Source organism: Aphelocoma coerulescens, chromosome 1, assembly GCF_041296385.1.
Source record: "Aphelocoma coerulescens isolate FSJ_1873_10779 chromosome 1, UR_Acoe_1.0, whole genome shotgun sequence".
NCBI classification, from domain to species: Eukaryota; Metazoa; Chordata; class Aves; order Passeriformes; family Corvidae; genus Aphelocoma; species Aphelocoma coerulescens.
This window is the reverse complement of record NC_091013.1, coordinates 95,728,907-95,754,091: the sequence shown is the minus strand read 5'-3', so window position 1 is coordinate 95,754,091 and position 25,185 is coordinate 95,728,907. Positions and strand designations below refer to the sequence as shown.

The following is a 25,185-nucleotide window of genomic DNA, read 5'->3' as shown; positions in this document are numbered from 1 at the left end:
CATCATTGCTGTCGTTAACATTACAATTACAGTTGCTTGCAGTACTGAACACTCCTTAAGCTATACACTTGCCTGGAAGTATTTTGTCTGCATCCCTTTTATTCCATATTCCTGCTTCGGAACAAGTTGAGCAGAGTCGTTGTTGAATGTCAGAAGGGCACGCGCAAGTATGAATGCATCGTGGAGGAGTCGGTGCTGGCCCAAAACGCTCTTGTGTGTAGGAGAAAAAATTCCAAGGCACGTGTGAAAGCACAAAAGCGATAGCATTGTGTAAAAAGCACGTTTTTCACACAGGTTCTGAGACAAATACAGCCTTCAGGCAGATCAGGGGGGTTGCAAGAGTTTACACGGTGGCTGAATTTGGCTGCCAGTGTTAATATCACTAATGTTGTTCGTATTTTTGTACACACCTTATAACCCTTCCATAACTCTGTTATTACCGGAGTCGTTCTCTCACTTGAGTTGTCGTTAACAAAAGCGGCAATTGAGAAATGCACACGTTTTGTAAAACTGTATTTCCCATCTTAAATACAGAAGAGAGAAAAAAAACAACTTATCCCCAGTTCCTGATGGTTTGTGTTGTTTGTTTGTACTATTACTTCAACTTAATCTTTGAATATTTTACTTTCAAACGTATGCTGGCAGGACGGACGTGTTGGACGTGTTAGCCGCGGCAGCTGGAGCTGTTTCCAGGACGGGGAGATGTCCGGGGTGGAGCACGGCTCCTCGCTGCGCACCGGGCGGGCTGTGGGAGCGCGGCCGTGCCGGGTGTGATCCCGAGGCGGGGCCCCTGCCCACGGCTCCGCCCGCGCCCCTCGGTGGGGTGGCCACGCCCCGTTAGCGTCTCCCTCACGCTCGCTCGCGGCCCGGAGGGCGCGGGGGTGGGCGGGGATCGGGGCGCGCGCGGCGCAGCGCGCGGTGATTGGCTGTCCCGCGCTGACCGGGGCCGCCGGCCGGGCAGGATTGGCTGGTTCAAAGGGCGGGCGCGGCGCTGCCGCCCGGCCATGGAGGCTGTTCCGTGCGCCGAGCACGGTGAGGGGCGGCCCGGGGACCGCGGCGGGGTTTTGTGTGGGGGTCTCGGACTGACCAGTTCTGCTTTTCTCCGCTCCGCAGGGTCCCTCTGCTTCCTGAAAACGGGCGTCCGCGATGGCCCCAACAAAGGGAAGAGCTTCTACGTGTGCGGGACGCAGGGCCCCGCTGCCTGCGGCTTCGTCCTCCCGGCGCCGTAAGTGCAGGGCAGGGGGCGGCAAGAGGGGGACTGTGGGACAGGGAACACACGTGCCTGTCCTGAGGGAAGTTCACTGCTGTGTCAGCAGCCGCAAACCTGTTTTCTTACGTAATCTTTGTTTTGTCGCAAGTGATTGTTTTGCCGTGGCAGTTTCCTGGGCAGCTCGTCTTGTCTCTATTATTCCGCTTCTCCTTTCCTCCTTTCAGGGTTCCTGCTTCTCACTGCTTGATCCATGAGGGGTGCGTGGTGGAGCTGCAAGTCCTGGTTCAGCAGCCGGACAGAGAAGAATACCAGTAAGTTCCTCAAATTTTTTAAACCCGTGTGTCTGCCTTAAAACCTATGGTTTTAGGGTAAAACCTATGTTCCTTCTTCCTTCTTTATCCTATGTTTAGTTCTTAAAATAATTTTCTCAAAGTGCTTCTGACTAATGGTCCTTTCGTTTTTGCAGTTACTGGTCAGAAAACTTAAATCCTGTGATTTAGCAGTTTTTCTGGAATGAGGATTTAACATCCACCTAGGCTGTACCTGTGTCCTGTGGGGAAAGGAGGGCTATTATTAGAGTATATCATTTTTATGGTATATTTGAAGACTTACTTTGTAGCATGCTGCCTCTTTGAAATAAAGATTGTCATTCTTAGGATCAGGAGGATCTTAGCTCTCTCTATTATTTATGAGAAGTGAGAGTTGAACTGCCAGTCACTCAAAGTGGAAATGGGGGTTTAATGTGCATGTTGAAATGTTTGGAATTGTTTTATGGTGACTGACTTGTGGTTTCCTTCTAAAATTGTAAAGGGTCGTCGAGCCCTGAGGCCTTCGTTTACCCTGTTCCCAAATGTTTGCCACTTTTATTAGCAGTTATATCCAATGGTATAAACCTGGGTCATCAGATAATGTTTGTTTTTAACAGAATTTAACAGGGCTCTGTGGCTGTGTTCATCCAAGCTTAGCATCAAATCACCAGTGTTACTTCTGATAAAGTACTTGCAGCAGTCCTGGTTGGCTGCTAGTTTGAACAAGAAATTGCATCCAAAGTATTTCTGTCCCTGAGTTGCTGTAAAGATGAGGTGGTCTGTGCAGTGTAGCTAAAAGAAGAGTTGTTTCCTTACACCTTGAAATCATAAGATGCTTCTAAGGCTCTAAACGTAGATGGTATTTTTGCCTGAGCAGTTACTCTTCTATAGCTAAAATGAAAAAAAAAAACCCCAAAGCCTAGGAATCTTTATCCAGAGAACACTGCTCTTGTAAAAAGCTCTGTTGCCCATGTTCATGGCCTTTTGTTATGCAAAGGTCTGAATGTAAAGTACAGATGAACAGAACTTGTCTGTGATGCTTTTTGGTGCAAAATACTTTTTAAAGAATGCTTAGAGCTTCTTTACTGGCTCCTGGGGTTGAAATCTTGTTTTAATCCTTGGTAGGTTGTTTTACCGGTGCCTTAAAAGTAAGCTGAATGGGAAGAAATGGTGTGGAAGCGTCCCATGGCAGGTATGAGTGTTTCCTTTGTATTCTAGTATCACCTTATTCCAGCACGACTTTTCATTCCATATACAGTACTCACCTCTGAAAGTACTTAGTGGGAGATTTTCTGTCTGCTAACTGAAAAGTGTACGAGGCCTGCTGTTCTCTAGATGAGACTTCTCTTTCTCTTAGGTTGTGTGAAGTACTCACTATTCTTCAGTCTTAGAAGGAACTTGGGTTTGATTCCTGGCCATTCTCTTTTCTAGAGATTGTGGTGTTGGGACTTGATCCCAAAAAACAATGGGAATGGCAAAGGAAGTAGAAAACCAGCAGTTTTGTTGTGGATTTCTAATGAAACATTTATCCTGATTCTGTTAGAATGATAGGAAAGATGATCTTGGTAGAGAATGAAGTCTTGTTTGAGGTGATCAGGTTGTGTGCGTAGTTAACAGGCTTTAATAATTTATATGCTAGCATTTATTCCCTTGTATATATTGCAGGATCCAAAAGCTACCAAAGTGTCAAAAGCAATGGAATCCCAGCCCAGCACAGCACCTTTCTTCAATCCCACTAGCCAAAGAAATCCATTCAAAGTGCTGGACAAGAATTGTGCACCATCATCCTGGAAACAGATGAAGCAAGGAAACGGAGAGGAAAGTAAAGCAAAAGGAGTTAAAGCGGAGAATGAGAGAGTGTCGGTGTCACATAAAGAAAAGAAATCAACCTCTGATTCCTCCACAGAGATGGAACCTCTCGAAGAACTCAAAAAGAAACCATCCACAGGAAGTAAAAGTGACTCAGAATTTCAGGAGACTACAGTGTCTGAATCTACACTTGGCCTTTCTGAGACCAGGAAAGGGAAAAATATGCTTTCAGAGGAAGAGAAATATGGTGGCAGTGGCAGGGAATCCAAGAAGCCTTCTGAGCGTGTGGACAAGGAGCCAGGCGCGAGATCAAAACTCTTGCCACTAAGTCTTGGAAAGCAAAGTACAAGTACCAAGCTTCCAGTGGAGGAGCAGCTTGGAGACAAAAGCTTAAAAAGTTGTGGGGATAAAGAAACAAGAGAGAAAGATTGCACTGGTCAGAAGAATGGTGGAATTAAACCGGTGTCTAAAGAAGATGCCCCTTCCCCCTCAGGGGCACAGTCAGCATCACAGTGTGCTGCCCTGAGGGGAGGTGCACAGGCAGAGCTGCCCACGGCACAACTTGGACCAGGGTCTCCTGGGGAAGCTTCTGGCAGTGACAGTGATGAAGTACAATTTGGTTGTTCCTCCTCAGGTAAAAGTAAACCTGAAAAATCAGCTGAGATTCCTTCAGGAAAATCAGGAGAGAGTGTGCAGGGGACATCTTTGCCAGGAGCAGCAGCATCATGTCACATGGAAGGACCCAAGGACCCTAAAGTGCTTCATAACCATCTTGTAGTCCAGCTGAAACAGAAAAAGGTCATTTATTGCACCTATTTGGGGGGGGAGCGTGTTATTGTTTTGTTTTCAGAGTCACTTCCCTTACCCATGACAGGCATCAGAATATGGTATCTCTTTGCAGCACAAACTCAAAATGTGGTTTAGGAAGATGTGGTGCGAGAGGGAATTCAGCCTATGTACAGACTGGTTGTATTAAGCAGATACAAAACAATTACCTATAAGGTAATACAGCCTTCTGCATTTGGGGATGCCCACCTGAGGTTGTGTCTTGTCTTTTACCCTGAAAGTAATTTGCATAAAATGGGATATTGCACAGCCAGCTTAACTTTTGTAAGTAACATGGCTGTTTCTGGTAGCCTCTCTTGGCCTTGTGCAGTAGGAGTGATCTAGCTATGAAAGTTCACACTAGGATGAAATAAACTACCTGGTTTTTTTTGTTTTTTTTAAATAATTGCCAATCATTATGTTCTACAGTTTTTACTACAAACCTCTCTGTTTCCCTAGAGTTCAGAAAAGAACCTCAAAATAAAGTCCCAACTGTTGTTTGTGCAAGTGTAGAAAGAAAGGTGCAAGTAGGTTAAATGTTGGGTGCTTTGAGAGAGGTTAAGATTGTCCAAGTCACTTGACTACCTGTTTCATAAAAAGGAGTCCCTGTGTCCTTCCATCTTTTCTGAAGAACACTAATGGTTAGTTTATTTTCTGCTAAAAGACTGTTCAATTGTACTGAATGACACTTGAAAGTTTTTGGAGATTACAGAACAGTATCAAAATACAAATCAAAATGAGATAAGATTAGTTCTGCTTAGACTTCTGACCTGATTGTTCTGTGTTGGCAGAGAGCTTGGTAACCACACTCAGGTTTTGGGTTTTTTTTGTGTTTGCAGAGTACATTGGCTACAGTGAACATTCAGCTGCTGCCAGATAAAGGGGAACGGTTATTAAAGCAAGTGCAGGATTTGGAAGCTGCACTCAGTGCTCTTAACATTTCAACAGCAGATACTAGTGAAAAAGGTAGGGATAATTGGTTTTTTTCCCTCCAGAAGTTTACAAAACAGTTTGTCTTAAAAATAGTTGTTAATATGGAGGAAATACAGCATAAACTTATATATGGCCTGTGGTCTATAAAACGTTTGTTGAGATTTACTGAAGATGGAAAGTGTTAATTGTAAAATATGTGTCTGGGAGCAGATGAATGGAACAACTCAAAAGTTTCCTCTGAAATGTGTTGGCTTCCCAAGGGACATTCCTCCCACCATTAGGATCTAGGTTTCCAGCTTTGGCTACATGACTGAGACAGGTATCTCCATGACAACATGCCAGTGAAGTGTTAACTTCCTCCGTTGCAGGATGGAACTGTGCTGTTTATGCATGTTGTTGTGATTTAATATTCCAGTTACCAGATTCAAAATGAGCAGCTTCCAGTGTGTGCTATTCCTGAGTGAGAAAAGCTTATGAGCTCTTGGCCCATTTGATCTTGGCTGTTTCAATAGTTTTTGTGTTCAAAATATTGACAAGAGAGATATCATAAAGATTAATAAATCGTCTGGGAACAGTGTGCAAAACTGACCTTTTTGCACTACTCTGATCACAGTTGCAGGGTTCACTGTGTGGCTATAAACCACATACTGAGGCTGGAGCTGGACACGTTGCCTGTCACAGCAGCAGGCCAAGAGCACGTGTTGTAGTGGCTCAGGTGATGTGCTAACCTGCTATTAAATTGGTGTCACCACTTCACAGTATTTTGCAAGCGGACTGCTGGGCAAAATGAAGGCTCTTCTGTGGGCTGTAGAGCAAGGCTCTGAGGTTCACGGTGCAACCTTTTCAGCCTGTGCTTCCTTTCTCCTTAAGGGCAGGATAGCACGAGCAGCAGCTGCCACCGTGAAGAATCTTTGTCTAACCCAGCTGGCAGGCCAGGTGGCACAAAGCTGATAACACCACTCCCGCTCCAGGATTCTTCAGCAAAGGCCTCTGCAGGCTCACACAGTCACCCCTTGGCTGCTGCTGCTTTGGGTTCCAGTGGCCAAAGGTTTGGAAGTAAGTATAGAAAGACTCTGTCATTACAGAGAACACTGTTGAGTACTATTTCTGAAATAATCCTGCAACTTGTGGATATATGTGAGAGTACTAAACCTTTTTTGTTACTGCGAGCTGCATACTGTCCCTCAGGCATCTGCAGCCACTGAAGTCACTCTCTGAGGTGAAAGATCTGTTTTGGAAAGTTAGCTTTGTAAACACATCTCTGATACTCTATCTTTGCAGTGAGTGTTGGTGTGCAGAATCTGTATGGGGGAAGAATGACAGAAGACCGAATCAGGGCTGTACACAGGGCCACATTTGAGGCTATTAATCATCTTCACAAATCTCTAGAATCCTGTCCAACAGAGGAGACAGCAGCTGAAGATCCCTCTGGACTGAAGGTGGGTTGGCAAGGATGGAAGCTGTCATGCTGATGAGTGAATCGTAACCTCTGAGTAGTACCCTAGAGCATTCCTTCCTTCCCACTTTGACATACTTTGCATCCTAATGGAAGCAGATACTCTAATTACATTCCATCAATGTTGTTTGTACATGATGGGCAGAACAGAGGTGTGAGGAACAGTCTGAGAATCTCATTTTTCATTCTTCCTGGTGAGCTATAAGAAATAATCTTTCAAAAAAGTGTTGTAGGTGATTGAGTTCATGCAATGTGATGGACTCCAGAGTAGTCAGTTCTGATCTGCCAAGAGCAGCTCTCTATCTGTGAGGTGATGCAGAACTCATGTTTGAGGTTATATGCAAGGTATTGGAAGGCACATGCCTCTACAAGATGGCATGTAGATGCATATATGTTGTCACTTGTCACATTGTCTTGGGACCTTTTCAATGGTGGGGAAGGCCACTAAATGTCCTGTGGTGATAGTATGTAGTCCCTTTTTCTGTTCTAAGAGTCTGTCAGGGTCTTAGATCAGTGAGAAAAGGGGAAGTGTTCTCAATCCCTTTCCTTGACAGTGATAGCTGTTGTAAGCAGGGTAGTCTGGGGTGGACTTTCCAGCTGAACGAGCTCGCTCAGAGCACTGTGAGGCACTAGGCTGGTTTGTGCATGAGGCACAACTATGAAGACTCATCTATGGTACTGCTGACCTCCTGTCTTCAGGAGGTGCCTGCCTTAGGTATCGCAATCCATGTGGAAAAAGAACAGGTAGGTAAACTCCTTTTAGTAGGATTGTAGTTAAACATTTGAACAGGATAATTGGTACAGGAAGCAAAGTATCTAAATTTTGCCAGGTGTTTCCTTCAAATCCTCTGTCTCACCCCCTCAGGTTCCACTGCTGCAGCATCAGAAACAGGCGCTTGCATGGCTCCTGTGGAGAGAGAGTCAGAGACCATGTGGAGGAATTCTGGGTGAGCAACAGAACGGGAAAGTGGGTTTTGTGGGATCTATGGCAGCAAAGTTTTGCATGTAACTTAGTTGGAGGCCAATTGCTGGTTATTTTGTAGGCATGTCAAAAGGGCTTGTTTTCTATGCCCTTTTACCAACTACAGGTATTAACCAATTACTAAACCATACCCTGAAATTTTCATCTGTGTATTTTTAATTTGCTGTGTTCCCCAGGGCACTTTCTGTTGTAGTATTTCCCTCAGTGTAGATCTTAGCTAAGGGGGCTCATTTCTGCAGGTGATAACTGGTGTGTGTCTTTTTGCAGCGGATGACATGGGCTTGGGGAAGACTCTAACGATGATTGCTCTCATTCTTGCCCAGAAGCAGCTGAAGACAGAGAAAAGGAAGGAGACGTTAGAAATATGGCTATCCAAAAATGGTACAGAATTGTTGCCATCCTACTGTACATACGTTATGATAAAGTGCCATTTGAAATACCTAAAGCATTATAGGTTAATGGGTCGTAGAACAACACACTGTATCTCACTTTCCTTCTGCAGGAAACTTTCATTTGGCTAAATTTTACTGTGCTTCCTTGCATGGCCTTTCTCTTGATCAGGGTCATTTTTGTCTTCCATCGGATGTGTAGGATTTTCCAACTCATTACTTTATATTATTTGGGGATTTTTTTTTTTTTTACTGTTTTCCTGAAACAGTTAAAGCCAACATATGCTGGGTTTGCAAAAGGTTTCATAGCTTTTTAAACAACTGCATGGTTTTCATAAGGACTTAAAATATTTACTATTCACCTCCCTGTGACTGATCTTTTTTCTTTCCAACTCTCCCCCAAATGATTACTTTTATCTTGTCCACAGATATTGGGGATGCTAGTGCTTTTTAAGAGTGTTGCTTCTATGTCCACAGTCTGTACTGTATCCTCATGGAACTGGTTGGACACTCTTCTCAGTTGTGAATTTCCAAAAATTCTGTCATTGTTCTAATCTAATGTGAAGACATTAAAACCTGTCTGCAATATTTTCTTTTAGAGTCCACTGTTATCCCTTCTAGTTGCACTTTAGTCATTTGTCCTGCATCCTTGATCCATCACTGGAAGAAAGAGATTGAGAGACGTGTGGCCTTTGGCAAACTGAGGATCTATTTGTACCATGGGCCAAATCGAGATAAGCATGCAGAGGTGTAAGTGCTAAACCATAAATATGACTAAGAAAAGCAAAGTGCTAGCAAGAGATTGTGTTTATCAAAGTTGAAATTCCGTGGCTGTAAAATGATGGAAGAATATGAAGTATTGAAATGTGGAAGATCCAGAAAGTCAGGCTGATGTGCTGTCAAGGTGTATTTAGTAAAACATTTACTGGCCTGTGCCCATGCTCAGTGGTTCTGGTGGAGGCTTTTGCTGCTTCTGATAGCAAAAAAAGAAGGTGTATATTCTCTAAAATATCTCTTGCATACAAAGATTGTCAGTGGCAGTTTCTTCCATGCTTGTGCTTTATAGTTGTATTTTTTTATCAGCTGTATGTGTAGATCAGAATATTTTCTAGACCTCTTCAGGCCATGCTAAGCAATATTCCAGGGTGTCAGGCTCTAAGTAGGGTGCATCCCATGTGGTGTGCATTCTGGACAATGGGCTTTTACTGTCATCTTGAGCTTGCTGTGTCTACTTCCAGTATCCATAAAACGGGGACGATGCAACTTTCCTGTTTGACTGCAATGAAGCTCAGTTTTCTGTAAAAGTCAGCATTTCAGCTCCTATAGAGCTGTGTTGTTCTTAAATGCATTCTTCAGCATGCATTTAGTCTGTCTTGCAAAATGAATTCCTTATGTGTTCTTGCTCCTGATTACTGCTTTCCCTTTACACAGGCTTTCTGGATATGATGTTGTTGTCACAACCTACAGCCTTCTCTCCAAAGAGGTTCCCACAAGCAAAGAGGAGGGGGAAGTTCCTGCTCAGGACCATGATGTGGGGGTGAGAAGCCATAATGTTGATAGGGAATTGCCTTAAGGTTTTATTCTGTGTTGCAAACCACTGTTGTTTCAAGTAGCACCTTATATGTGCTACAGTGAGCAACAGCTTGATTTTTTTTTCATAAGCCCCTGTTGATTGTTTTTATAAAAGCAGAGGATGAAAGTGTTGTGAAGTGCAGCAAGAATAGATAAATTCACAATATATCTGTTCTGTAGAATTACAGAATATGCTACATTGAATACAGTTGAAATGTCTAAAAAAGTAATTTTAAGAAGGCAGTGGTGAATCTTGTTCTCTTTTTGAGGTGAAGGAGCAGTAGAATCTCCTGTTTGATGTTCTTTGGTGCTTGAAGCACTAATGTCACTCCAAACTGCCAGAAACCTGTTGCTCAGGCTCTGGGTCAGTCTGAATTGAGACTGAGGCTGCTTCCATGCTGCCTTGAAGAAACAGCATTGTGCTGGCTGGGCTATGAAAATAATGAAGTGATTGCTGAGTGCTGACTGAAATGACTGCACAGTGTAGATGAAGTCCCATGCTGGTGTGGATATTGCTGTCTCCTACCTCTGTGCACAGCTGTAGATAAAGCTATTGAAGAAAACAGGACTTGGAATTTCCTGAAACTTATAGGTGGCTTCTATAACATTTTTGAGAGATCAGAATAATTATATGTGGTCCTTCATCTCAGCATAGCAAAATTTAACTGATATGAAGCACCTCTTGAAGCAAGAACATTATATGATAAAATGTTAAAAGCAAGAAAATGAGCAAAATACTAGAAATTGTTATTAAGATCAGACAAATACTTTGCAGTTTTCAGCTTATAAACTTTAAACATGGAAGCTTTAAAGAGATGATTTTTGGAGACCATTTCTTACATGACAGTGTTGGGGCTGTCTTTCAAACCAAGACAGACTGTAAGAGCACAAATTGCTGCTGACTAACATCAGGAAAAGGCTCCTTGCTGGAAAAATGTGTTTACTTGTGGTTATAGTCTGCTTTTTCTTTCAGAGTGGATCATCTCCCTGTTCCCCTCTGCTCAGGGTCTCTTGGGCTCGAATTATATTGGATGAAGCTCACAATATTAAGAACCCAAGGGTTCAAACCTCTATAGCTGTGTGCAAACTGCGAGCTAGTGCCAGATGGGCTGTCACTGGGACACCAATACAGAACAACTTGCTGGACATGTACTCTCTCCTGAGGTGAGCTGGTTGCATGTGACCACATGGACAGGGATCCAGTCCTAGTAATTCTTCTCTGATGAAGTGCTAAAGTTGTTTCTAAGTTTGAGATGTCTCTAAGATAGGTGTGAGATTAGTTATGTTAACACTTGGTAGTGGATTGCAAAGGCTGTGGTTGAGGCATTGCAAAGGCTGACCATGTGTCTGCTGTTGCTTGTAGCTTTTCTACCTCCATGGAGGACAAAGGACAAATTACTTTGTATCTCTTATGACTTTAGGATGAGTATGCACAAAACCAATTTTAATGAACAGAGGTTTTATGAGTTAATCCTCGTTGTTAGCAGGGCAGCCTGGGAGGACCTTCTCAGAGTGTTGTGCTACAAGGGCATTAAAGGAAAGGGTGAAAACTTTGGATTCTCTGAACGATGATGAACAGGTGCTTCTCACTCCTGAGGGAGGGGGAAGACTACAAATGGTGTTGGAGAACCAGAGAGAACTTGCATTTGAAATTAATTTTGGATAATTGAAATTAATTGTTAAGTAAGAAGTTTGGTATTTTGAAATAACAGATGAATGTGCTTTTTGGCAAGTGCCTGCAGCTTGATGTCCTTTGTTTGCTGGTGATGCTTGAAACATTACGGGCTAAGAGGAGGTGATGAATCAGAAAGAGGTGCTTACAGTATTAGTGATGGAAAGACATCTGAGCAAACAAGTTATCACCACCATTACGCTGGAAATGTTTTACTGCTCCTTGGTGATGCAGTTAGGGCATTTAGAAATGGTTTGTTTTGGTAGCAAAGAATAGCAAGGAATTTGGGTTTGGTCACTCCAGAGTAACTGAAGAACTCTTCTTCCCTTGGTATGAAGTCTCCTTCCTTCCTGTCATAGGTTTCTACGTTGCTCTCCTTTTGATGAGTACAAAGTGTGGAAGTACCAGGTAGATAACAACACAAGGAAGGGGGGAGAGAGGCTAAGCCTCTTAACCAGGAGCCTCTTATTGCAGAGAAGGAAGGACCAGCTGGATTCAGCTGGCAAGCCCTTGGTAAGAACTTCACCCTCGACAACTATTACCATCATTCCATTGTTTTCCTTGCAGCAGACAGTTAGTTATTTACATGCATAAATTTGTTAATGGGTGGGGTTTCCTGTCTGTTGCACTCTCTTGAGCAAGAGGGGCAAATGCCTGTGGGGATGCTTTTGTTGCTTACCCGGAAAGCAGAATTAAGCAGAATAATGAATAAATCACATACAGACAAAAATATGCCAAGTAATTGCATGTAGATGGCCACTTAGTGGAAAGTTAGTCTAGATCACTGAACTAGCTTAGATCTCTGAGAACCCAAGCTGCCACATGTCAGATAGACCTGGTGTGTGCTGTAGTATTGGCTTTCTGCATTGCTTTTTACAAACAGTCCCTTAAATGGAGTATTAGGTCATAGGTGTGTCTTAAGCCTTTAAAAGGTATAGTTTTGGTGTACTGTTTGATTTTGAATGGAGAAATAAGCTACTTTAGCAACACAGAAATTAATCCCTCTGTGGTAGCTGTCAAGCAGTTCATACTTAGTAGCTCCTGCCTCCTGTTATTGGATGAGTTGGAATAAAGATTTTCTCTTGAGCATTAACCAGGCTCCTTGGAGTTCCGTGAGTGTCTGTGTTGTGTCACAGTTACATTAATACATATGGCTTTAGTAAACAAACAGCTGTCTTCTGAGACTTAGAGAGTACTGTGTTAAATCTTGGATTGCTGTTTTTGGTGATGCTCTGTGTGAGGAATGAGACAACTCTTAGTAAAAATTAAAATAATTTATTAAAACGGAAAAATTGAAAAATTACAGAAATTAGAAAAATATAAAAATTTGGGATCCTAGTGGCTCAGGAGGTATGCCCCAGGAGCGCAGGGATTAGAGATCTTCAGGCTTAGACAGCACTGGACCTCTGGTGGAAGAACTTGCAGTGCTGGGCTGACTTTTAGCTAATCCAAAAGTCAAAGGTAAAAATTATTAAAGGCTCCTCAAAAGGAGTAAGGCTTAAGTACCCAGCACTGCTGTCCACTGCAGCTGATCTGCAGGGGTCTCTGCTCTGCTCTGAGGGATGCCTCGTTGTTTTATAGTGCCTTTGCTCCGCCACAGCCCGCCCACAGCCCGCCCCTTTGGTCCAAAGTGATTGGTGCTTTCCTTTTGACAGATCATCTCTGTCTACCAATAGCTCGTCGTTGTCAGGGGGGTGGTAACAGCTGAAGTAAGGGTGGTAACATGCCCTCATTAAGATTCAGGTTGCTGTGGAGCTTACTTGCAGAATAACGGCTATGGGGCTAAAAATAGCAATTGGCTGTTAGGAACTGGGGTTTTGGAGTTAGTCCCGAGACTAAAGTGCAAAGCAAAAACTTAAAAACATATTAAAATACATCTAATACCTCCCAAAACATCCACAAAAACAGACAATGAACATAGGAGAAACAACTCTTACAGGGTGCAAGTGGTTTAAAGTTTGAAAAAGGGATTTTTAACTAGGAAACTTTTAACTGGGAATTTTAACTGGGACTAGTGCAAATGCACTGTTTTGAACAAGTGAAAACACTAATAATGACGCTTGATAGTGAAAACCCTAATAATAAGGCTTGATTTTTGTACCTGGGTTGATGGGTTAACTTTATCATTCAATTAAAAGAGCTGTTTAACTCAAAATTAACTAATTAAGGCACTTAACATGCAAAGACCAAGCTAATTAGGGATTTCATGTATGACACTCTGTAAGATTTTTGCACTACATACATCTGATCCTGTGAATTTTCACTTCAGGTATCTCTGCCCCAGCGCAGCACACAGCTGCATCAGTTAAAACTTACAGCAGAAGAGCAGTCTGTGTACAATGTGCTCTTTGCAAGATCCAGGTATGAATGTGGGTAGGGATACGGTATTTTTTGGGTTTGTTTCTTTTTGGTAGGGAAATCAGAAGAGAAATTCACTTCAGATGAGCGGAGCTTTTGGACAAACTCCTGTTAGTTTTTTCCCCTTCTGATTTATCTGTCTAGTGTGCTTGAAAATACATTGCTTGTTCTGGTAGTAGGCAAAACTGATTAATTTCTTTTCTCCCATATATTTATGCCTTGTATGAGCTTTGTATTCTAGCCTTACACTTAATCTCACTGATTTCAAGACTCCAAAGACTTGGAATTGCAACAAGTAGTTCTTAAATGATGATGTGTGAGTACCTGTAAAGGAGAGAATTATCATTGTTGCTCTGTGATTCTTGTACGATTAGAAATTATGCTGGCCTCTCCAGATAGCTGTAATGCAAGCCAGCATCACTTTGTGTTCTCCTAGGCTCTTTCAGCAGTGTCACTGTAAAGACTTTTCCTTCCTTTTAAATACACATTTAAAGATGGTCTTATACTCAAAAAGCAGACTTGCTTCCTCTTATGATTTCCAAAATGCATCTTTGGTTTTGATCATGCTCAAGTTAAACAAAACTGGGTGTTTTTTTGTGATCATTTTGTGACTGATTAATGAAGCCTTCCTTACCTTAATGCACCATCAGCTTGCTAAGCTTGGGTCCCTCTTGCCTTTTTTCTTGCTGTGAATCCCAGTGTCTTTGTCTTGTTTTTCCAGGTCAACACTACAATCCTACCTAAAGAGACAAGAGCAGAAAAATGAAGGCAGAGAGTATGATGGTGGTAACCCCTTCGAGAAAGGTTTGAGCACACCCTCCCCTGAAAACATTTGCAGAAGTGGCTCTTAAATGCACAGTTCAGAAGGGGGAACAGACCCAGGGTCAGGACTTAGAATTTCTTTGGAAAATGCTCCCCTGATGTTACAAAGAGTCATATCTTAGTATTCTATAAGTGTGTTCTCATTATTGTGGCTCTGGGAAAATATCTTAACCTTCCTGGGACTCAAATTTCCTTTGAAATAAAGGTCCAATTGCTCAGAGAATAGATGTCAGTATTAGTGTATGGTAGATGATACTCTGACTTGTCTTGTCGCCGTTTCTTTTTCTTTTTTTAATTAAAGTGGGGGCAGATGGGTTCCTATGTTAAATCTGGTATTTGCTTGCTTGTTGACTCTTGACTCCTCTTCATGAACCTCTTCCTGAAAGTGGATGGACAGTGCTTGGAAATGCCTCCAAGAGCTCTTGATGTTTTGTCTTCCTTCCTTGGCAGTTGCACAAGAGTTTGGAGTCAGTCAAAAGGAATTTCCAGCAGGCTCAGAAAGTGCCTCCCAGGTCTCAAGTACTGTCCATGTCTTGTCCATGCTCTTGAGGCTCCGTCAGTGCTGCTGCCATCTCTCCTTACTGAAAGTGGTAATTGCATTATGTTGTTGTGGTGTGAGGGGTTTTGTGAGGATTTTGTAAGTGTTTATGTAAGTTAACAGACTTGGTAACACCTCTGCTTCTCTTAGCTATGGGAATATGAACAGAGTCAATTTTAGGACTCTGTGTTTTAAAGCCCAAGACGTTTTAGATGGGCTTACCTTTTACTTAAGAGTTCCCCAGCATGACTTACATGGGCAGCTGTGTCTCTAGAAATACCTTTATTCAGCTAAAAAGGGAGCTATAATTTTAATGGTAAAGAAGTCTTAATCTTAACCTAGCCTTGAAAAGTGCACAAGTGTAGCCTGTTTCAAGGGCTTGTGTGTTGGAGAGCTCTCTAAGTGCTTTGAGGTTACCTTGCCTGAAGCAGACTGATCTTTCAGGAGTTCTTGGCTCTGTCACATAAAGCAGCTGTGGAGAAGTTCAGCTATTAGGGGAACAGGCAGGAATTTATGTTCTAACATCTGTAATCCTGCAGTTGTTAAATTCTGGGGGGGGATCTGAGGAGACTGGACCACAGGAAATGGCTAAGATCACATGCTTTCCATACACTGCCCCTTTTGGGGCAGAATAAAGGTCCAAAGGGACTGTTGTCCAATCCAGTAGTGTTTCTTAATTGTTCTGTCTTCATATTGCATAGCATCCTTCAAAGCCGGTGTCCTCAGCAGGTATGGTGCTGGCTGGATCAGTACTGAATTTGATCTCAGGCTTGACTGTGATCCCTTATTGTATTGCATTCTTTCCACAGGCTCTGGATCAAGTTAATTTGAACAGTGAAGGCCTTGCACTCTCCATTGAAGAACAACTTGGTGCTTTGACACTCTCTGAGCTCCAGACTTCTGATTCCAAATCAACAGTCTACCTCAATGGCACAGCTTTTCAAACAGATATCTTTGATATCACCAGGGAGAGCACCAAGGTATTCTGGTTGTGGCATTCTTACCTTCCTTGAGAAGCTTGGATTTTAGCATTTTGCCTCTTAAGTGGCTCATGAGTTGTCACACCTTGGTAATTGCAGATCAGGCTATGTATCCAATTTAGATGAAATCAGATGAGTAGGTTGATAGCCTGCTGAACTCCTTCTGGGAAGGCTCCAACTACTCAGGTGTTATGGGGTACTTCTAATAAAGTTGTGAGAATGTGACTGCTGAAAAACTGTCAGTGAAAATCTTAAACAACAGATTCACAGAAGTTCAGAAGAGCTTGCATGTGAGACCATGGTGTTTGTGAAGAGCTAGGAAAAGGGGATGGCAATGAGGAGAGGTTGCAGTAACTTCTTATAGGAAGGTTGGAATCTGTAAGACAGGCTTGTATGATTTGATCTCCTGACCCTGTTTTCTGTGGTAGGAGTATTCTTAACAAAGACTATTAAAATCTCTTTAGACTCTAAGCACAAAACAAATTCCAGTTGAAAAGCTGTTTTAATCACTTTCTACTTTAATTAAGAACATCCAAGCATGAGCTGGATTATGAGAGCAAACATGCTAATGTTTTGGATTTTTTTTTCCTGCAGATAGCTCAACTCTTGGCCGAATTGAAAGCTATTCAGAGTCACTCAGAGCCACAGAAAAGGTTGGCAAGTGTGTCCTTTTCTTTAGACATAGTGATGGAGAGAAGCACACTGTTTCTTGACAACAGCAGAAATAGTTCAAAATAATTTAATACAAAACTCATGGTATGAAAAAATGGTGACAGTACTGCAGTACTTGAACACAAGTGTTGAGGGGAAAAAAAAGTCTAAGATAAAAGAGGGGAGTTTAGGATACAGGTAAGTGTAAACATAAGGGAATGTGTGAGAAATCTCAGGCCTTGAGGCCCAGGAAGACTATTCTCCAAAAACAGGATTGGGAATAATTTGGTTGTGATGAGAAATATTTGCCCACCCCACAACCCAAAAAAAGTGGAGGACTGAAGCAGAGATTAAAACTGAACCTGTTAGAGATAAAGGAATACATTGATCAGAAGACTTGTAGAAAGCTTTTTTCCAGTCTTTTCCAAAAAGGCATTCCCTTCATAATGGGAGAACCAACATTGCTTTTGTTCCCTTTCAAGACACTATCAAACAAATTACTGCCTCACAAACTCTTTAGTCCAAGAAATTGGGGAGTGAGAGGCTATGGGGAATCTAAATTTGGTGTTGCTATTGATTATTATGTTTTGCAGAAAAAGCTCAGTGATGTGACTCAGATTTGTGGTTGGGAGGTGGAAATGTAAAATCCAAAAATAGAGGTGAAAGTTACAGATTAAATTAAATTTATGTGAAGTTTATTGGGTATTAGCCTTCCACAGCAGGTTCTACCATTACACCTACAGGTGCCTCTCTCTCTGAATTGGGAAGGGGCTCCAGTTTGCAGTGGGGAAGGGTGCCTGAATTGTTGTAGCCCCCTGGGTGAGACACTGCAATGACCAAACTGTTCCAGTACACAGAGAGCTGGTTGTGAACTCCCTGTTCTCTCCTCTAGTGTGGTTGTCTCTCAGTGGACGAGCATGCTCAAAGTTGTGGCTGTGCACCTGCAGCGCCTGGGGCTGAAATATGCCACAGTGGACGGTTCTGTCAATCCCAAACAGAGGATGGATGTGGTAGAAGAGTTCAATAACAATCCCAAAGGGCCTCAGGTATGCAGTCAGGGCAGGGAAACAGTTCCTAGTGCTGCTATGAGCAGCTGTGATGTCTGACATAATGGCTGTAAACTGGTCCTTGACTCTCTTTTGGCCTTTGAAGGTAATGTTGGTCTCGTTGCTGGCTGGAGGCGTTGGCCTGAACTTGACTGGAGGAAACCATCTCTTTCTCCTTGACATGCACTGGTAAAGGGAAATACAAATTCCATCTTGGAGAGGATATTTAGGGCATGCTGCTTGCTTTCTCATTGCATGTATTGTGATGTCTGATGCAACTGGGTTAGGAGGGAAGTGTTTAGCTTATAGTAGGGGCAAATGGTTAGTTGTGGAAAAGTGTTTTTACTACAGCCTCCAACCAAGACACTGATTTGTCAGTCCAGTGCTCAGTGCCATGAAATACGGTGCTATAGGGGCAAGAAAAAATAGAGCATAAGGGCAATCCAAAGAAGTGCAGGTATGCAGCTCTGTAGCACAAAAGGCTACTGGGGACTTGGCAGTCCCTGGCTTAATTTCTTGCAGTAATGGATACGGTGCAGTAATGCCTACAGGCAGTTTGGCTTGAAACAAATCGATTGTGTTGAGCATAGCCAGTAACTGGGCATAGCTAGAGTACCTTTGGGTTTTACATATGAAAACAGTGTGTGCCAGCTTCTGATATTTGTGTTGTCTCAAAAGTCAGAATCACAGGTTTTTTCAACTAAATACTACTCATGATAACTTAAAAAGCAACCTAATGAGCCTCATACAAAACCAGCTGCTGAGTAGCAGCATTAAGGAGATGCTTCCACAATATGGAAGTTACACCAACAAGTATTCCTAGTATTTTGTCAAATGGACCCATTTCTTCTGTAAATATTCTGGAGTGATGGCCTCTTTCACTGGGGTTTGCCTTTCTGATTCACTCTCTTTCCTCACCAGCTTCTCAGCTTTCTCTGAGTATCAGCTGTTGGCCAGACTTGGGGCTACATGGACTGGTGGTCTCAGTCATGCAGTTGGTTTTGTGTGGAGTTGTAGAATACTTCTACCTAGGGCAAAGGGAAATGCAGTCCGGGTGAATGCTGGCCATCAAGCTGGTAAACCTAAGGTAGTCTGGGAGCAGTTTTAGTTCTACAGAGGAAGAAAACAGAATTCCCTGGAGGCAGGAAAATGAGGCAACTTTTTTTTTTTTCTTTTTACCTTGCAGGAATCCTGCTCTGGAGGACCAGGCATGTGACCGCATTTACCGTGTGGGGCAGCAGAAGGATGTTGTGATACACAGGTCAGCATTTTTACTTAGCAGAATGAGGAGCTGCTCCTTATATACTGTCTGGTTTGAGTCAGTGAGACCAGTCCTTGGTTTCTCAACTTAGAGCTCGACACAAGGTCTGACAGTGGCATTGAGGTTTGGGCACTGAGATAAAAATGTTTTCATGTGTTCTGTGTGGCACTTGCATGCATGTTGCTGTCCTGACAGCTAGCAGGGGTTTCTTGTTTTTCAGCCTGTGGATTGGTGGCAATGTCCTGTTCATTCCTTAGAACAGTTTGGGCACCAAACCATCTCTCTTAATTGAGTGGAGATTCTAATAAGTGGCAAAGTTGACTTTTAGAAAAAACATCTGTAACTAAGTACTAAAAGATTTAACTTAGTTACTATAAATGCAAATTCAAAGACTGGAATCTAAAATGCTATTTTGGGTAGAGTGTTTTTGGTATAATAAGTGCCCATCAGTTAACAAGCAATCATTCTTTACAGGATTTTGTCACTGAATTACTGTTACTTTAGATGACCAGATTTGAGGCCTGAAGTGCATCAGACTTATATTTGAAATGTTATCATAGTTGGATATGAGGACAGCTGGTTTCTGTTCAGAGGTGTTTTGTCAGTCACGTAATTTGCTAATTATTAATTTCTAAGTAAGATGAATCTTTCAAAATTTACCGGGGAAGTGTTTTTATAACACTGACACTTTTTCGTAGCACTTGAGATGGTGTGGCTTTTTGTCTTTTGATTTCAATTTTTTTTTAGGTTTGTCTGCGAAGGAACAGTAGAAGAAAAGATCCTGCAACTCCAGAAGAGGAAGAAAGGTCTTGCCCAGCAGGTTCTGTCAGGCAAAGGAGAGACCTTCACGAAGCTCACTCTGGCTGACCTCAAAATTCTCTTTGGCATCTAATTATCTTTTGCAATACCCAACAGAAAGTAATTTATACCTACAAGTAACTGTGCAGACTTCAACATAAGACTTCTGTTTTGAGGTGGTCATTTATTTTGAACAAACAACTACTAAACTATTTTCATAACTGTTCTGGAAAGTTATCAACTTCCAGAATTTGTTTCAATACTGATATTTGATTGTGTATCCGAAGATTAATACAGGTATAAGTTAAGCTATTGTTTTGCAACAACAGTGTGGTCACTTCTTGGTTTTGGTATGAATGCCTTCTAGTTAGAAAACTTTCCTTTTCAGGACAGGAGATGCACAGGAATAAGTGAAACAAGAACAAGGGAGACAGATGTGAGGTGGGAAAGTTCAGAGGTTGAGTGGTGAGGTTGGATGGGCATGAAGGAAGAAAAAAAATTGAGCGCGACGCTGTAAGAAAACGATATAAACTTTAGAATCTTAAGTAACAAAAGTAAGGAAGGACTTAAAAGAATACTTCACTTTCTCCTTTGTTCTTGAGGACTTTCTCTGTTTAAGTGAAGAACCATTTTTATACCTGCTCAAAATCCATACTGAAGCAGGGAAGTAGGTTTCTGTTATGTTTCTATGCAACAGAACCTGAGTTCCTAATTGTGGGGCTTTTTTTCTGAGTATTAGTTTTGAGGAAATTCTGAAGGTCTAGCATCTACCTCTAGCTGCCATCTCATCAAGTGGCAAATTACTGCTACAGTGCGCTGTGAACGTGTGAATTTGGCATTCAAAGTCAAATTATTTTAAAGGAATAATAAATAAGTGGTGTTACTTCAGTTTGCACACTTATCCCCAGAACTGAGCAAAACTCTAAATACTGTCACTCCAGGTGTAAGCAGGTCTTTGCAACACAAAACTCTTGGGTCTCTGGTGGAAGGCTGAGAGTACCCTTCGACGTACGGTCGCTGAGGTTGTGACAGAACAGCGGTTCCTGCTGCTAAGCGGTGTTTCAGGCACGTCTGTCGGGGGCGTTTACACAGTGCCTGGAGGCTGTAAGGGGCAGCTGGGCCGCTCTCCTGCCCCGGTCCCGCTGTCCTTTCTGTTCGCGTGCTCCAGCCAGGGCACACGCGGTGTGTGCGTGTGCGTGGCAGTCCGGGCTGCGGCGGAGGTGAATTGGGCCGGCCGGGATGCTCACTTAGCGGTCAGGATGGCCGAGCGGTCTAAGGCGCTGCGTTCAGGTCGCAGTCTCCCCTGGAGGCGTGGGTTCGAATCCCACTCCTGACATACCTTTTCTTTTTTTCCGCCTGCGCCCCATGCGGTGGTTTTGCCTCGTGCGCCCGCCAAACGCGGGTGGGTGTGCAGGGGCCGCCGTGGGTGGGCGAGCGGAGGAGGGCAGTGTGCCAGGGCCATGCGTGGTGCCCACGCGTTTGCGCTTCCGTTCGGCGCGGGCGAGGCCGTCGCGGACCGGACCGGACCGGCGCCAAAGCGGCCGCGTGAGTCGTGGTCAGCACCGCCCTGGCCGGAGTCAGACATGTGCCAGGCTGGAGGCAGCTCCTCCACAGCGGCCGGTTAGCTCAGTTGGTTAGAGCGTGGTGCTAATAACGCCAAGGTCGCGGGTTCGATCCCCGTACGGGCCATTTCCGTTTTGAAGCTTCCCCCTGGTTTTAGGGGCCGCTGCTGCGGCTTCTCCCCGCCCTCCTTGGGTCCGATCAGCACAAGGGGACATAACGCCGCCCTTTTGCAGGCGCCCACACCGTACCACGCTCGCCTACAGAGCGGTGTAAATGCTGCTGCCGCTGGGGTTCCGATTTCAGCAGCCGGGGCTGTTCCTCGGGCGGGGAGGGTGTCCAGCCGGGCGTGCGGAAGCGAGGGGCTGAAGAAAAGGTGTTGCCAAGGGCTGACCTATCACGGGCGGTCCCCGCGGGCGGGCACAGCCCGATTTCCTGTCCGAAACGACGACGCCCGAGACCACAGTCGGCGCTAGAAGACGCCCTTCGAAGGGGCGGCAGCTGAAACCATGGGGACTCTTTAGCCTCTGCGGGGCAAATGACGAAAACAGTCGGCTCCGTGCCCAGCTTATCCCGCTACTCAGACAGATACGATACGGGCAGGGGGTACGGGAAAAGCTGAGCGGAGGCGGGAGGGCCAGCGGCGCCTCCTCCAAAATGGATCTGCGGGAAGGCCGGGAATAGCCCAGGCACCGCTGGGATTCGAACCCAGGATCTCCTGTTTACTAGACAGGCGCTTTAACCAGCTAAGCCACGGCGCCGGGCGGGCCGGGGGGAGCCCCGCCTCGCCCTGCCCAAAAGGGCGGGGGCCCTCCCGGGGGCAGCCCCTCCCTACGGAAGGGTCTCCGCTCCGAGCTGGAGTTCTCGGGGAGTGGCTCCTAATTTCCTCGTTTTCCTTATTTATTACTGGTGACAGTTCCTGTTGTGTCAAAAAAAAGAAAACAGGCAAACAATGAGCAGACTTGGGACACTGGAGAGGGAGGGAATATTCAGCAGGAGGAAAAGGATCTGCTCGTAGTCGGCAGGATTCGAACCTGCGCGGGAGGATCCCAATGGATTTCTAGTCCATCGCCTTAACCACTCGGCCACGACTACCGGATACGAGTGCATTTTGGTATGCCGCATTTCCCCGCCTAGGCGGCGGCTCCGCCCCCCTCACCTTTTCCAGCCGGTTTCTCCTCGCGCTTTCCCAGCTCGGCGCCGCCCAGGCCGAGGGGCGGTGGGAAATGCGCGCGGGTCCCCAGAGCGGCGGCCGAGGCGCCGCGAGCGGGGGCGGGGCGAGGCAGCTGATAGGCTGTCGACGGACCCCGTGGGAGCGCGCGCATGGCGGGCCGGTTAGCTCAGTTGGTTAGAGCGTGGTGCTAATAACGCCAAGGTCGCGGGTTCGATCCCCGTACGGGCCAGTTGTTTTCTTTTGGGTGGGGTTTTTTTTTGGTAGTGGTTTTTTTGGAGGAGTTTTTTGTCTTTATTTTTTTCTTGCCGTTTTAGCGTCCTCTGTCTCAAACAACTCCCGCGCAAGGACGGGTCCCGGGCGCAACCACCCCGCAGCCGGGGCCGGGAGGACCGGAGTCGTCTCGCACCCTCCCGGCTAAGGCGCTCGCAGGCAGCGACGGCGGCAGGAAGAGGGAAAAAAAACAGAAAAAAGAAAAAAATGTTCTTGCCGTGACTCGGATTCGAACCGAGGTTGCTGCGGCCACAACGCAGAGTACTGACCACTATACGATCACGGCCGCTCTACGCCCGGCGCCACCGCCGCGGACGCCATGCGCTCTCTTCGGCGCACCCCTGCAGCCGTGTTCCCGGTAGGAAGGCGATCGATGGGAACCTCACCGGGGAAAAGTAAAGCGGCGACGGCGCGGCAAAACGGCATTGCCGCCTCCCCGTCGGGGAATCGAACCCCGGTCTCCCGCGTGACAGGCGGGGATACTCACCACTATACTAACGAGGAGCGCGCTGCGAGATTCTCGCCCGGTGGCGGCCGCGAAGGCGGGAACGGCCTGAGGGAAATGGCGGCGGCCCGAACGCCCTCAGGGAGCCGCCCGTGCTGCCGTGCCCGGGCCGGCACGAAGGGAGACCCCACCGAGAGTTTCATGGCTACCTGCGGCCCGCGACCCCCTGCGTTTACCTTCCTCTGAGCTCAGAGACGAGGTTAGCGGTGAGTCCCGCCTCACGGAGCAGATTTAAAGGGTGTGGCTAAGAGGGAAACCCACCCCCTGGCCCCCAAATCCATCAACCTGTTGTCTGCCATCTGGTAATCCACGAGAGGCGTGGTTTGCTGGGTGGTTTACGTTCAGAACTTCCATGTAGTCTCCCAAGGGGAGTTAGTGGTGTTTTTCTTGCTAAAAGGGCAGCACTGTGTAATCGGTTTCCCATAAAGTAACAAAAACGGAGGGGGATGGAGGGGAGGAATAATTTAAAATACAATTTCCCGTAGCGTTACACAGTCGAGGGGGGGGGGAAATCAGGAACCTCTAGAAAGGTGTCATCAGGAGCTGGCGTTTTTAGACACGTTTGTAACCAGTTTCTCGCATGTACGTGCGTCGTTTTGCTCCACCTGTTGCCGAAAACGTCGGGATAAATCAAACACTATTTTTTAGTTTTAGAAAGTCGGCATTGCTTTATTGACAGCACTGGGGTGCGTGGGGATAGCTCTGCCTAGATGCAGGGCCACTTTAAAAACTTTTCACTTACTTATACATTTTTATAAAACGAAGAAATGAATGTCCATTGGTTATAAACTGTATTTATACTTCATTAATCAGTATTCTGCATCCTGTTGGTTATTGATTTCTCATGATGCCCCTTTTCAGTCTTTTTATTACCTTTTTCCCTGATAAGAAGTTTCTAGCACAATGGCTGAATTGTCTTTGTTAGTTTCTTCTTTATCTTCTGGTTTCTGCAACATGTCCTTGGAGGCTATGAATTCTGCATTCCGGGGGTCCAGTTTTCAGCAATACCTCTCTCCCCCAGGCTTTGTTCACTGAAGCTTATCAGGGTTCGTTTAGCAAAACTTAAAAGTGTCAGTGATTTTTCCAACCTGTTCTAACGATAGGAGTCTGTAAAAAAAAAACTTTGCTACTTTCTGGTTAAAGTGGAAAATCATACTGTTTATGACTAGTACACTGCTTAGGATTAATTAAAAACAATTAATTAGAAAGTTAATTAAAACCAGTATATGGTAGAAGAATTCTTGGCTAAACTGAAGTTCAAAAATTATTTATACGGACATGATCACTTACCCACAATGTACCATAATTGAGATGGAGAAAGTGTCATCTTATCCTTTCCTCATTCCTGGACAAGTTCTTCTCCTTATGTGATATTACAAAGTTAAGTTATATTGGTTTTCTTGGAACAGTTGTGTCAGGAAAATCCACAAACGCCACAGGTTTATGTCCAAAAAGGAGACAGAGGAGTCCTGCGACTTTATTCAAATAAAGAGAGAGAGTCCACCCCACAAAATCTTCCCTCTCGAAGTTTAGGAGGGCGCAGCCTCCTTTTATCCCAAACTCCCGGTCGCATGTTGCTCTCTTCCTTTCCCCATTGCCTGAGGTACCAGGAAGGTACAGCCTTCCCGAACCGCCTACCACATATTCCCCCCTTGAACCTACTGTTTTACCCCAAAGTTCAGAAGTTCAGGCTTGTGCAGACCCTTGTGTGTTTCAGGAGCCAAGCTGTGTGGGCTCTGCAACAAACCTGCTGCTCAAAGTCAGTAGCGACATTAAGGCCAATTTCAAAGACATTAACACCCATACCTTCACCCATCGAATTGTTTGTAAAGACATTAACTTCCCTCTCAGTTGTTTTTCCTGGGAAAGGAAAGATGTTAAAAGTATTAAATTTGACTCATTGGGGAAGGCAAAAGGAAACACGTGTTTCAAACATTTAGTTCTAAATACTGCATTTAAAGAAACATCTGTCATCAAAAATTCACCACCTTTCACTTGTACATTCCTGATGCAACAGTTGAGAAAACAATTACTTCTTACTCCAGAAAAAAAGAATAATATAAACC

General features: G+C 44.6%; 1 protein-coding gene, 1 long non-coding RNA gene and 7 other non-coding genes across 11 annotated transcripts; 4 read left to right on the top strand and 5 right to left on the bottom strand.

Annotated features, from left to right (window-relative positions):
• Positions 1 to 986: 986 nt before the first annotated feature.
• On the top strand, positions 987 to 20,711 carry TTF2 (transcription termination factor 2). Of its 2 annotated transcripts, XM_069019384.1 has the most exons (23): positions 987 to 1,032; positions 1,114 to 1,225; positions 1,435 to 1,521; positions 2,644 to 2,710; positions 3,184 to 4,125; positions 4,992 to 5,118; positions 5,956 to 6,141; positions 6,367 to 6,524; positions 7,407 to 7,488; positions 7,791 to 7,904; positions 8,512 to 8,662; positions 9,344 to 9,449; positions 10,458 to 10,648; positions 11,516 to 11,669; positions 13,426 to 13,517; positions 14,236 to 14,318; positions 14,787 to 14,926; positions 15,684 to 15,854; positions 16,449 to 16,507; positions 17,398 to 17,551; positions 17,658 to 17,740; positions 18,738 to 18,812; positions 19,560 to 20,710. In XM_069019384.1, the coding sequence occupies exons 1-23, from the start codon at positions 1,005 to 1,007 to the stop codon at positions 19,702 to 19,704; spliced, it is 3,507 nt and encodes a 1,168-aa protein (XP_068875485.1). In that variant the 5' UTR covers positions 987 to 1,004; the 3' UTR covers positions 19,705 to 20,710. The 2 variants fall into 2 exon arrangements, with proteins under 2 accessions (XP_068875485.1, XP_068875476.1); XM_069019375.1 differs by having other exon boundaries at positions 1,005 to 1,225; positions 19,560 to 20,711.
• On the bottom strand, positions 7,772 to 23,356 carry LOC138112441 (uncharacterized). Of its 2 annotated transcripts, none has more exons than XR_011151744.1 (3): positions 23,296 to 23,356; positions 14,149 to 14,254; positions 7,772 to 7,852 (listed from the first exon to the last, which is right to left on the bottom strand). It is a non-coding gene; the product is annotated as an uncharacterized lncRNA (long non-coding RNA). The 2 variants fall into 2 exon arrangements; XR_011151745.1 differs by lacking the exon at positions 23,296 to 23,356 and adding an exon at positions 23,102 to 23,284.
• Positions 20,864 to 20,946, top strand: TRNAL-CAG (transfer RNA leucine (anticodon CAG)). The gene has a single exon. It is a non-coding gene; the product is annotated as a tRNA-Leu (tRNA).
• Positions 21,226 to 21,299, top strand: TRNAI-AAU (transfer RNA isoleucine (anticodon AAU)). Its single transcript has one exon. It is a non-coding gene; the product is annotated as a tRNA-Ile (tRNA).
• On the bottom strand, positions 21,858 to 21,931 carry TRNAT-AGU (transfer RNA threonine (anticodon AGU)). The gene has a single exon. It is a non-coding gene; the product is annotated as a tRNA-Thr (tRNA).
• Positions 22,184 to 22,265, bottom strand: TRNAS-AGA (transfer RNA serine (anticodon AGA)). The gene has a single exon. It is a non-coding gene; the product is annotated as a tRNA-Ser (tRNA).
• Positions 22,500 to 22,573, top strand: TRNAI-AAU (transfer RNA isoleucine (anticodon AAU)). The gene has a single exon. It is a non-coding gene; the product is annotated as a tRNA-Ile (tRNA).
• TRNAH-GUG (transfer RNA histidin (anticodon GUG)) lies at positions 22,829 to 22,900 on the bottom strand. Its single transcript has one exon. It is a non-coding gene; the product is annotated as a tRNA-His (tRNA).
• TRNAD-GUC (transfer RNA aspartic acid (anticodon GUC)) lies at positions 23,047 to 23,118 on the bottom strand. Its single transcript has one exon. It is a non-coding gene; the product is annotated as a tRNA-Asp (tRNA).
• Positions 23,357 to 25,185: the final 1,829 nt, after the last annotated feature.

Excerpts from the sequence above, each read along its gene's own strand:
- TTF2 (XM_069019375.1), top strand. The coding sequence starts at position 1,005 with ATGGAGGCTGTTCCGTGCGCCGAGCACGGTGAGGGGCGGCCCGGGGAC. Across the intron at positions 2,711-3,183 it reads GTGGAAGCGTCCCATGGCAG|GATCCAAAAGCTACCAAAGT; the intron begins GTATGAGTGTTT and ends TATATATTGCAG. Across the intron at positions 9,450-10,457 it reads CTCAGGACCATGATGTGGGG|AGTGGATCATCTCCCTGTTC; the intron begins GTGAGAAGCCAT and ends TTTTTCTTTCAG.